This window comes from Sprattus sprattus, assembly GCF_963457725.1.
Source record: "Sprattus sprattus genome assembly, chromosome: 3".
Classification (NCBI taxonomy): Eukaryota; Metazoa; Chordata; class Actinopteri; order Clupeiformes; family Clupeidae; genus Sprattus; species Sprattus sprattus.
The window spans coordinates 23,032,004-23,044,782 of record NC_137922.1 but is presented as its reverse complement, the minus strand read 5'-3'; the positions used below and the strand labels follow the sequence as shown (position 1 = coordinate 23,044,782).

At 43.1% G+C, this 12,779-nt stretch overlaps 1 protein-coding gene across 1 annotated transcript; it reads left to right on the top strand.

The window, feature by feature from the left end:
* Positions 1-3,446: 3,446 nt before the first annotated feature.
* Positions 3,447-11,491, top strand: kynu (kynureninase; the record flags this gene model as incomplete). Its single annotated transcript, XM_080833913.1, has 13 exons — positions 3,447-3,615; positions 3,966-4,086; positions 4,384-4,466; positions 6,343-6,404; positions 6,514-6,585; positions 6,708-6,782; positions 7,022-7,168; positions 8,318-8,416; positions 9,515-9,588; positions 9,779-9,831; positions 10,118-10,203; positions 10,291-10,521; positions 11,360-11,491. The coding sequence occupies 13 exons, from the start codon at positions 3,447-3,449 to the stop codon at positions 11,489-11,491; spliced, it is 1,404 nt and encodes a 467-aa protein (XP_080690039.1).
* Positions 11,492-12,779: the final 1,288 nt, after the last annotated feature.

The following is a 12,779-nucleotide window of genomic DNA, read 5'->3' as shown; positions in this document are numbered from 1 at the left end:
CAGTGAGTTTCATGCATGTGACACCTTCCTAGTAGAATTGAACAGGGGGGTGCTTATTCTGACTGGTGTGAAAATAGGCCTGTCGTGATATGCACCCCCCCCCTTTAAAAGAATTCTGTTGATCCGATCATCAAATGCTTTTCAGAGTACAGACATGGGACTAGTATGAGTAAACAGAGTACTGTATCATACTGTATCTTATACTATCTCATTATGTATATACCACTGCCATTCATATGCACATATTCTGCACTTTCTGCTTATTTGCACTTCCTGTTAGATACTAAACTGCATTTCGTTATTTAGTCTTGTGAAACACCGTGTCAAATTCATTCAACTTGCTCATTCAAAATTACATTAATTCATTTTGTAGTCATGGCTGGGGTAGGCTATATATTTCCACAGAACAAAAAGGTGTTCTTTTGCGTTCGCTATTATCCGAGGCTTTTGGAAGAAAAACATCGGTTGTTTGTACTCTTTAGAACAGTTCTAAAGACTGTAATCACTTGTGTTCTTCTCTTCCATCTCTTTCACAAATAATGAAATCGTAGTAGGCTATAGTATTTTTCCATGCGTTTATTTAGGCGAACTGCTTTCCTTTCCGATCAAGCGAGTGGTGCGTCAAGGGGGTGCATAGAAAAACATCGGTTGTTTGTACTCTTTAGAACAGTTCTAAAGACTGTAATCACTTGTGTTCTTCTCTTCCATCTCTTTCACAAATAATGAAATCGTAGTATAGTATTTTTCCCTGCGTTTGTTTAGGCGAACTGCGAGTGGTGCGTCAAGGGGGTGCATATTCTGACGGGGGTGCTGAATCGGGTACAACACCGGCACTCCATCCCTTCCCAAGCATTTTTCAGCCATTTGGAAAATAAAAGTAAAAACACTGTGCTTGGTGATTCTTAAATCTTCCATTCTCTCTGCCGTGCTGGTTTGCATCGAAAAAAACCTTTTGTGGGGTATTTTTTTAGGCAGTGTTTCACAAAGGATTTGAAGAATAGAGAGCTGATGATACTCATTTCTTTTTGAATAAGATAAGCAATGCCTTTGTATGCTGAATATTTGAAATACATAAATGAATATAATGACTGCCACCGATTGGTCCAAACTGACAGTGGCATTGATACTAAAAGGTATTTTACACAACATGCTGGACTGTCAAATTATGCTTAAAATAGAAAATAGACGTTTAAGTGTCCTTGTTGATTTTATATTTTGTATTATTCTGGGTGATCTTAAACTTTGCATTGCATTCCTTGTAGATTTTAAGATTGACCAATGCTGTAGAAATGATAGAAATGTGAAAACGGGTTTATCCTATGCATTTGTAAAGGACTTGGATCCAGTGTGCACACTGCCTATAGCGGGGTTTATATACACACGTCTCTCCAGATAGGTGTTGGTAACACCTCTGACACAACCATCAAAGCAGAGCAAACGTTCAGCAAAGCCTATTGCACATGGTTATTGAGGAAACAACCCCGAAAACGTAGAAATAAGGTACACAGTTTTGTAACTAAACGTGCCCCTGCTCTGTTGCCAGAAACAGAATCATTCAAGATGACACACTTTTCTTGGAGCAGAAAATTATGTTATTTAATTATTGCTCATTGTCTCTCTTAATGCCGCGATCATATTATACACCGCTAGGTGGTTCGCCTCTGTAGGGAAGTGTTTTTTCCAGCAGGGCAATGCTCCATGCCACACAGCCAGGCCAGTAAAGGTGTGGATGGAGTACCACCAGATCAGGACCCTGTCATGGCCAGCCCAATTTCAAGACCAGAATCCCATAAAAATCCTCTGAAATGTGATCAAGAGAAAGATGGATGGTGACAAGCCATGAAAAGAAGCCGAGCTGCTTGAATTCTTGCGCCAGGAGTAGCATAGTCACCCAACGGCAATGTGAAAGACTGGTGGAGAGCATGCCAAGACACATGAAAGTTGTGATTTTAAATCAAGGTTATTCCACCAAATATTGATTTCTGAACTCTTCCTAAGTTAAAGCATTAGTATTGTGTAGTTTAAAAATGAATATGAGCTTGTTTTCTTTGCATTATTCGAGATCTGAAGACACTGCATCTTTTTTGCTATTTTGACCAATTGTCATTTTTCTGCAAATAAATGATCTAAATGACAATATTTGTATTTGAAATTTGGTAGGAATGTTGCCAGTAGGTTATAGAATAAAACAAAAATGTACATTTTACTTTAACACATACCAATAAATAGTAAAACCAGAGAAACTGATAATTTTGAAGTGGTCTCTTAATTTTTTCCGCGGCTGTATATTTGCAACCATAATTGAAACTTTTTTAAAATCGCTAGTTTCATAGCTCATACAGTCACGCATGTCTACAGATAACTTATCCGCGAACTCCGTTTGATATCTGTGAATGACAGCACTTGTTTGAAGACATCGACCTGTGCTTTACATGTAGCCTACCATCCTGCGACGCCAAGTGACGTACCTGAAACCGAGTGGCGTCTCATTTCATAGGGGACAGACAGACAGACAGACAGCCCTGGGCCCTTACACTTGCAAGTGCTAGGGTTAAGACAAAGACAAGACAAAGCAAAAGGGGAAGAATCGAGATTCGGCCTAAGTTACTGAAGAATACAGTAATGTGATCGCTATTTGAAAGCAGGAGTGGGAAGCAGACCTAAACAATTGGATTTGGAAATCAACACAATGTGCTGACTCATCGGCTGCTAGATTCAACTTCTCTATTTTTTTCTTTGATTTCCTCTCTGCCTCGTTGTTGGACAGCTCGTTCACTGACACCAAAGGAAGTAAAACCTAAATACATAACGGTAGGTCTCATGATGGCCGCAGGTATTCCCAGAGAGGCTTACTCAATAGGGAAAGTGTTTGTTTGACATCCGATACTCATCGATTTATTGGAACGGAGTGATTACTGAAACGACCTTTGTGTTTGTACGGGTTTCATACAATGCCGGCTACATTTGGTCAAAGTCCTTCCTCGGGAACGCATCTTGCTGTAGGCCTATTCGTAAAGGGATGTGAAACAGATCAGTACACGCAACGAACAAATGGTGTCCTGTCATTTTTAAGGACATTGTATGTTGCAAATGGTAGAAGTGGCTTTTAGGCTGAGTTGGACTAAGGAACGCAATTGACAAGTGGTCCAAAGAAAATTATTAGCCAAGCTGACCTCCATTTCGTGTTTACAGAGAGAGACAGCAAGGGTGAAAGATCACTTTGAAATTTGTCACTCACAGGCGAAGTTCAATTGCAGTCCAGGTCCTGGGAAAATCCGTGAAAGTGAGTTGAACATTTTTTCTGAATTATTTTTTAAATTGTACAATATTGTCAACATAAGCGACGTGTATTTTAAATCAACCCAACTCTTACATTTACACATATCATGCTAGAAAAAGGACAGGCTGAGGGCCCTAAACATGCCTTCTTTTTTTTATAGGCATTTATGGATCCGTTTACTGCGGCAACTGCGAGCGAGGCTATAGAGCAAGTTGCAAAGTGTTTAGGATGCAGTCCGGTCTCATTTGATGTTGCAAGATTCCTTGACGACCACGACGATTTGCGTCACCTGCGTGAAGAATTCGTAATTCCCAAAGTCTCACATCTACCGCCGTGTAAGTGGAGAAAGTTTTTTTGATTTCCAAAGAGCATACCTGTATAGGAGATCTGTCAGCATCGAAAGTTATCTAAAAGTCTACTGAGTAAGCCTTTGATCCTGCTATTACTTGTGGGCTTGTTTCTGTTGGTCCCAGCGCATATTCAGGAGCGAGTCCACCTGAAATAGGTCAGGTGACATATTTCTGCGGAGGTCATCTGCATTTTATCAGGTGCAGCCTCAGGTGCACCTCTGCATTGCGTCTCTCTCTGTTTTTGGGGACAAAGAACAGTCTGAACCCAAAACGAAAGTGCTTCATCACGGATGAGCGAGTGGATAGCACTAATGCGCTGTTAATCTTACCCGCAGCTGACCTCTCTCTTGTGGATGGCTCAGAGGACTGCCTCTACTTTGTAGGAAACTCGCTGGGGCTGCAGCCAAAACTGGCAAGAAAGTACATAGAGGAAGAGTTAGACAAATGGGCACAGATGTAAGTTGTGGCAAGCATGTTTATTAGCTTCTTTTTAATAATGTGTGATGGTGTGTGTGTGTGTGTGTGTGTGTGTGTGTGTGTGTGTGTGTGTGTGTGTGTGTGTGTGTGTGTGTGTGTGTGTGTGTGTGAGGGAGGGGGGGCGGGGGAGAGAGGGGGAGGGGGAGAGGTAGGGAGAGAGAGAGAGAATATCCTATTAACTGCAGATTATTGCAAAAATCAGACCCCCGTCAGTAACAGTAAAATGCTATCGTACATGTTTGCAGCCAACTATGTTAACGTTGAGCATGTTTCCAGGGGTGTCCATGGTCACACGGTGGGCTCTCGTCCTTGGGCTTGGGCAGAGAACAACATCGAGCAGCTCATGGCCAACGTCGTAGGTAATGTTCATCTCGTCTCTGAACACATACACAATTATAAAGGCACGCTGTGTCTGCCAGCGGTATGCCTCTTCACAAGGGAAGCTTTGCTTTTGTTCTGGCAATTGTTCCCTCATGTTGTGTTTCCACCATGGGGCGCTTTTCCACTGCAGGAACTTGAGGCACTTCCCTGGTGGCTCGGACATTTATAGGAACAGCCCTCTAATTGGCCCCTTCAGCCATTCTGTGGAGGTGCAGTACCTGGGGGAGGGGAAGGGTGGGGTGGGGTGGTTAAAACTCTGAGTTTATTAACCCTGAGATGAGAGAAACTCTGTGTGTTCTCAACACAAACCATGAGTTTCTCCCTACCTCCTCCCTCCTGCTGAGCAGCTATTGGATACGGGGTGTCCATTCCTCGTTTACCTGTCGACGTTTGAGCCAAATTAATTAGCGCAGCCTTACTTTGGGACAGGATTGGGAGAGCCTGTAAAGATGTGCCATCATTCCTTGATGACTAACTAATAGCCCGTATGAGAACCTCTTACACCAGTGGGGTGAATATGGATGAATTTGTTTTCTCACTGGTTGCCATGGTTACTCATAGAATCAGAGCTCCATTGAGGGTGGCTTTTTATAGTCGTTGGGCAGATGTTTCACTCCGAGTGAACATACTCAGAGTTGATTAACTCAGGTCAGATCAGATCAGATCAGAGTCAGTCAGATCTCAGGGTACATCAGCAGAGTTCTGGGTTAGGGTCAGAGTTCAGGTTTAGGGTCAGAGTGCTTTGTCCAACATCGGTGCCTGACCTCATAAATGCTCTACAGAATGAATAGACTCCAATTCCCACAGAAAGCCTTCCAAGAGGAGTGGAAGCTCTTATAGCTGCAAAAAGGGGGACCAGCTCCATCTTAAAGTATATTGGATACAATGTCATTACAGTCCCTGTCGGTGTAATGGTCAGGCATCCAAATACTTTTTTCCATATAGTGTACATAACATCTGTAATTTTACAACATATAAATACTTGTTGTGTCTTCAGTCAAAAATGTCCGGTGTGATTTAAGAAGAACCCAGTTATCAGCATTTAATGTAAATATTTCACCCTTGGACATTCATTTTAAAGGCCTGGTCATTTTTGACACAACAAATGTTACAATGTTGATATTGATTTTATCCATTCAGGCAGGTAGCGTGAAGGATGTCATGTCAAACGTTTACAAAACAATATTTTTTGACTGGAACACAACATGAGGCTTAACATCAGAATGCAGTTTGTACAGGATCACATCATGGTTGTTTAATACAGGTATCGATGTTAACAAAGACTTGGCTGTAATGACATTGTTGAAATACATATTTACAATGTACTATATGTTTAGGCTTGGGGCTGTGGGTTTGCATGTCAATTCAATGCTTGAAATGTAAGGTTTTACTTTTATCCACAGTCATATTGGTTGGTAAAGTATTAATCAATTCTACCATTGCATCATTCATAAGTGATTGCAGTTGAGATGAAGGAGTTTCAAATGTTAGATGGCAGCTAAAAGCAAACGCTGTCCAAACACCATCAATATTTCATTAGTAGTTTGTGATGATCAATTGAGTAGGCAGAATAACGAATGTGGCTTTGCCAACGGAGGAGTCAGCTTCAGAAAGACATAAATGCTACACATCTTGCTGCCAAAACCTTTGTCAATGATGATAAACATTGACATCTTTAACCCATTATGTGCTTTTTTATCTACAACCAAATGGAAGATGTTACTGATGGAAAGTGTATACATGTATATGTATAGTATATATATTAAAAAAATTATAATTTGCATTTTCAATGAACATATCCGGTAGCATATATACAATTTGTATCATGTTCTCATCATCGTTTTTGATTTGTAGGTGCTACACGTAATGAAGTAGCCCTCATGAATGGCTTGACAGTCAATCTTCATCTTTTACTGGTAAAACCCACTACCCTTGTCTCCATTGTCTAATCCCTGTATAAGTGACAGTTATTGTACTTCCTCTGCTCCTCTCTAGTGGCTTGCTGTAATTTCTTTCTCTCCTCAGCTCTCCTTTTATGAACCCACAACAAAACGACACAAAATTCTTCTAGAGGACAAGGCTTTTCCATCCGACCATGTAAGCATTCATTTGCCATCAATATCTATTGTTAAGGCCAAACAGAAAGGAAATTCAAAACTTTGCAAGTCTCTAAGCCTGCCCTCCTCACAACACGTGCATGGTTCATGTGCCTCTTGCAGTACGCTGTGGAATCTCAGATCTCCCTGCGAGGCTTCAACCCTGAGAAGAGCATGTTGCTGATGTCACCAAGAAAGGTAGAAAGGTCTGATCACCTGAGCTTGCCCCAGCTCAATGGAGCACTATGCCATATTTTCTTCCTGCTAAATGTTTCATTGAAATAGACATATAGCGCTGGTTTTCCTCGTCCGTGGCCCGGAGACGTAAGCTGTCTGCGGTCACGGGAGACGTCACCACACATTAGGGGTGAGCGCATCTGTGAGCTGAACCGCTGCTGACGGCAGGGGACCCTCTGTTGCTTTTGCCAATCTGCCAGGGCGAGCGCACGTTGAGGACAAAGGACATCCTGGACACGATTGAAAAGGAGGGAGATTCAATCGCTGTCATCCTGTTCAGCGGAGTGCAGTATTACACCGGACAGCTCTTCGACATGGCCGCCATCACCATGGCGGGCCAGGCCAAGGTAAAACTCAGTCACGACAAGGGCAAAATGTTATTGTGGGTCTTGTAGTTCTGTCAGGCAGAGGTTTAATAGCTAAGCTCCCTCATAAGCAAGGTTTCCTTGTAATTTCACTCTCATATATGCTCTTCATAACTCCAAACTGGTGTGGCCTTGTAGAGAAATTATGTGAAAAAGTGTGCCCCCCCCCCCAAGGCTTGATGGTCAGTGCCCGTCCAGTGTGAGCGAAAAGGGGAATGGCTTTTACTGAGCAGCAAACAATCAGAGGGGTTGGTTGAGCTCACTTGAGCCCCCTTCCCCTCATCCTCACCGTCCCAAATCAATACAGTCACAGCGCCCTCTGTTGGCAAAGCTGTGGCACTGCCCCAGCCATGCAGAGTGATAATGATAGAAAGTGATGAGTCATGCCCGAGGAACAAAAAGCTTTGAAGCGGCTGCCTCTTTTGGAGGTGGATGCAGTGATTTCTCACTCATAATGCCCCGTCTGGCGCAAACAATGTGAAGTGCAGAGAGTGTTCAGAGGGCTGTGAGTCGAGGTATGAGTGTTTAATGATGGCATTTGTCAACATGATGGATTTGATATTTTAGTGGCGAAGGGCCTTTTGTCTACTGCAGTCATCCTCTTCGGAGCCAGGACAAAATGCTAGCGGGCCAGCAAATATGACATCACTCCGCTGACCTTCAGAAAGGGAGGAAAACGGCCACTGTCAAATGTAGCTGTGTGAAGCGTAGATAGCTTGTTATGTTGTTAAATACATAACTTCACTGCACCGCTTTGCCTGGTTCCAGCCATAGGGGTATTAAATCACGCAGCTTGTTGGCTGTACAATTGCTTAGCGTGTGTGTGTGCCTGTGTGTGTGTCTTTGTTTGTGTGTGTGTCTATGTTTGTGTGTGTGTGTGTGTTTATGTATCTGTGTGTATGTCTGTGTCTGTTTGTGTGTCTGTGTTTGTATGTGTGTCTTTGTATGTGTGTGTGTGTGTGTGTGTCTGTGTGTGTGAATGTGTAGCCGGCTGGGAGTGGCGATGCAAGCATGCGTCCAGCCGTCATGATGTGTTCGGTTTGTGTGTGTGTATGTGTGTGTGTGTGTGTGTGTGTGTGTGTGTGTGTGTGTCCAGCTGTGATGATGTGTTTGGTTTGTTGGGTACCGCAGGGCTGTTACGTGGGGTTCGACTGCGCGCACGCGGTGGGGAACGTGGAGCTGCGTCTGCACGACTGGGGAGTGGACTTCGCCTGCTGGTGCTCATACAAGGTCAGGCCACCCAGAGCAACCTGACAGCTCAGCTTGTCTTGTCTCTCGGCAACCAGTCTCTGACTGACAGGCACACTGCCCCCTACAGCAGCCTTAAATGACCGTGTGTGTGTGTGTGTGTGTGTGTGTGTGTGTGTGTGTGTGTGTGTGTGTGTGTGTGTGTGTGTGTGTGTGTGTGTGTGTGTGTGTGTGTGTGTGTGTGTGTGTGTGTGTGTGTGTTAAGGACATTGGGCTGGTGTGTGTCGCTCACTAATATATAGAGGTGGGATGAGTTTTAGACTGAAATTCAGTGGTTGGGGAAAATTATCTAAGAATATTTTCCTAGGTTAAACACACACACACACACACACACACACACACACACAAACACACAGATTGCAGATCTGCCCATAGAGATTGGCTCTACACGACGCCTGTGCATGTGATTTTGATTCTGGTAACTCACAGTGGAGGCTCAATTTCCATAGCTGTAGAGATTAAAAAGAGCATGCCTATATATTCTTACATTGCTTTAGAATCACCAGGATAGCCTTGGCTCCTTCTCATAAAATGGTCTCAGAGCCGAGGGATTTCATCTACAAGACATTACTTTACTTTCAAATCATGAATAGTTGCCATCATCTATAAGTAACTATCATCTTGAGTGAGTTAGTTGCATTCTGTTCGACTCTCTTGCTATTAAATATTATAAATGTTACCTCCGCCTATGCAGTGTAAAAGAATAGAGTTGGTAGAGTATGGCTGCTTTGGAAAAACTCTTTGTAATTGTTTACGTAACTTGTGTACCCGCCCACATGCCTGTCAATCAACCCTCCCCCTCCCTGTTCCATTGTATCCGATGACTGATTTGTTGATCCGCTAATCATCAAATGAAGTATCGGCACAGGGAAAGCACAATTATGGCAATCAATGGGAAAGTCATAATTATTTGCCGTACTTCTGACATGAGGGGGAAAATACAGCCTCTTTTGTTCTTCACAAGAATGCCCATGGAACTCGGAGGGATGTGGGTGTTAAAATAAAGCGAAGTGAAGTAAAGAGGAGTGCACTGAAGGCAGCTGTGTGTGTGTGTGTGTGTGTGTGTGTGTGTTTGTTTAGTATGTGAACTCAGGGGCAGGTGGACTGGCGGGGGCTTTTATCCATGAGAAAAATGCCCTCACAATCAAACCAGCGTGAGTCAACATCTACAGCACTTCGCCTTTTATTTGTAAAGAGGATTCACCGTCAGTATGAAACTGTTGTTGCATTATGTAAATGGTTATACATTTTGCATAACATGTATGCATATGTCAATGAAAGTAGTGCTTTATAGACTCTAATGTGTCATTGTTATATGGTTATGCATATTTCTCCTAATATTAGACTGACAGGGTGGTGGGGACATCAATTAAAAACACGGTTCCAAATGGATAACAGTAAGTCTCATATAAGTCAAATATTATAGTATAGCCCAATGTATGTTGTGCACCTGAAGTGATTAAGCACACACTGCACATTTTGGGGGCAACTTTGATACTCTGCTTTACAGTGCCATCTTGTGGGCAACCAGGCTCATTGCACAAAAAAATCGATCATTCACGACCATAACACGTATAACGATCTTTGTGTGTGTGTGTTTGTTTGTGGTGAAACTTTCACTATAAGTATTTTGATATTACTTTAATTAAGAGCAAATTATGAAAATCAATTTCCACTTTACAGAAATGGACCTACTACCTGGAATTAGTGGTTTCAGATTGTCAAATCAGCCAATTCTTCTGGTGTGTCCACTACAAGCAAGCTTGGAGGTGAAACACATTTGAAATTTGTATTTCCACAACCATGTGTTGAATAGTAGAGTCTATCTGTATTTACTCCTCTATGCTTTAAATCAGGTATTTAATATGACCAATATGAAGGCCTTGCGCAAGAAATCCATCCTGTTGACCGGCTACCTGGAGTACCTGATTAAGCACTTCTACACGAAAGATGAGACAAACCTACGCAAGGCCTATGTGGACATCATCACGCCGTCCAACCCTGAGGAGCGTGGGTGTCAGCTGTCCCTCTCCTTCTCTGTGCCCATAAGCGCCATCTATGAGGAGCTGGAAAAGAGAGGGGTTGCCGTGAGTAAAATTGATCCATGCAGAGAGAGAGAGAGAGAGAGAGAGAGAGAGAGAGAGAGAGAGAGAGAGAGAGAGAGAGAGAGAGAGAGAGAGAGAGAGAGACTTTTGCTGGCATGCTGTGATTATGACAGAGGTATGCGAGGGACAAAGTTGACAGTGACGTGATCAGATGTTTTTCAACTCCGCCTCTGTGGTTTGTACCTTGCCTTCGATGAGGTATTTGCTCCGCAGTTCACTCCGTGGACTTTGTCTCTTATACAGGCAAGATCAGTGGGAGTGGTGTTTGTCTCTCACGGTGAAAGTACTGTCATCTCTGGAAAGAAACATTGCTTTAACAGAATACTACTGTGTTAAATAATTAATACTGTGTTTAAAAGTAAACAATACATGACATAGTCAAGAGTAAATAGCCTACATGTAAAAAAAATATTTGACTTGGGTTAGGATTTTAGAAGAGTTCTCAACTCACAATTTCATGTTTGATAGGAATCTAGGCCAAGACACTATATAATGATAACTCAAGTGTTTAGTTTACTGCGTGGCTTACAATCAATGTGTCCTCAGAGAAAATGTACAAACAGTGACCCCTGGTGGCAAACGAGGTTCATTAACACACTGTATGTTGGAATACATTGACAGTAGACTTTTTTCACATCTTACTGAGATTAGGAGCCACAACAGAGAGGACTTTAAAAAATACTTCTATTTGAACAGAATATGAGACTGCATTATCTGTGTTTTAAATGGAAAGGGAATCCTACATGTATGACAAATTGAAGACCACTGGATGTTCAAGTGATGCATTCCTGTTTATTTTTTCTGTCCATGTTCTTCTCAGTGTGACATGAGGGAACCCAATGTGCTGAGAATTGCTCCAGCCCCACTCTACAACTCCTTCTCTGACGTCCACCGCCTCATTTCCACCCTGGGCCAAGCCCTTCAGGCTGGCCATGAACTTCAGCAGAGCTAGCACAGCTCAAGTACCTAGTGCTAACTATAGCATCCAACAACCCATCCCCCAGGTACACACATCATATGATGTTGAGTCTTCAGGGAAAATAAAATCTTTGTGGGCAATTTCTCACTGGGCTCAGTCCCCTGACCTGGTCTAAGCTGCCCTCGCTAGTGAATGTAATCTCTGGCAGGTCATGGTTTGAGCTCCACATCCTGTCTGTAGTTCCGCTGACAGTCTCTGCTCATCAACTGTGATTTCAGTATCAGCTCAGGTTTTAAAACTAACAGGTCATGGGTTCAATTCCCTGTTCTCGTGGTGTGTAGTCAGAGATGACAAATGTATGTGATTGCTAATTAAACAAATTGTGATTGTAACCTCAGGAACCAACAAGATGCTGCTGTTTGTCTGACTCTTATTACAGTCTGTGTTCTTGGGCTTATTGCCAGCATGTTGGATGAAGCATTCAGTGTCTACGGCGTAGCGCACGCATTACATAGAGCCTGTAGGAGTCTGCATTTTATTGCCTTCTCTTATGACTGAGCTTAAGTGGACTGAGGATCCACTTCATTTGTTCTCGGCACACAAAATCAATAACGGCAAAGGAGCTTTGTGAGATTGCACTGCGCTATTCTCTTTCATTACAGTTACTTAAAATAAACTTGAATTCACATTTATTTCCTCTGGAAATGAGCACTGCAATATGCACTAAACTCTGCTGCTGATGAAGCGATGGCACCATGCACTGCTGCTTCTAACTGCAGGTAGGGAGAAGTATTGTGCCAAGGTATAGGGGTGGCAACATGCACTGCTGCTTCTAACTGCAGGTAGGGAAAGTATTGTGCCAAGGTATAGGGGTGGCAACATGCACTGCTGCTTCTAGAGAATTATTGTACAGTCTTCTAACTGCAGGTAGGGAGAAGTATTGGGGTGGCAACATGCACCGCTACTTCTAACTGCAGGCATGGTGAAGTATTGTACAGTCTTCTAAGTCCACGTAGGGAGAATTGCGGTTTGGCGTTAAAGCCACAGTGTCTCAAGATGCCCCTCTCTCTCCGCTTTTCACCCGAAGCTCCTTATTTTTAAACACAAAGAGCTTTCATCGTGCTGCTTTGTCATACCGCCCTGCCCTCAGCACAGTTCAGCACACAGAGTTACAGACCGCCATGCGGCCATAGGATGAGCAGTGTGTGATTAGCTGACGAGATGCTATGTGTGGGCTCCATGCAGACTGAGGAGATATTTATAGGCCTGTGCCCCCTGTGCCCACAAGATGTCGTCAGTGTGATGCAAGCTTCTTGCAAGT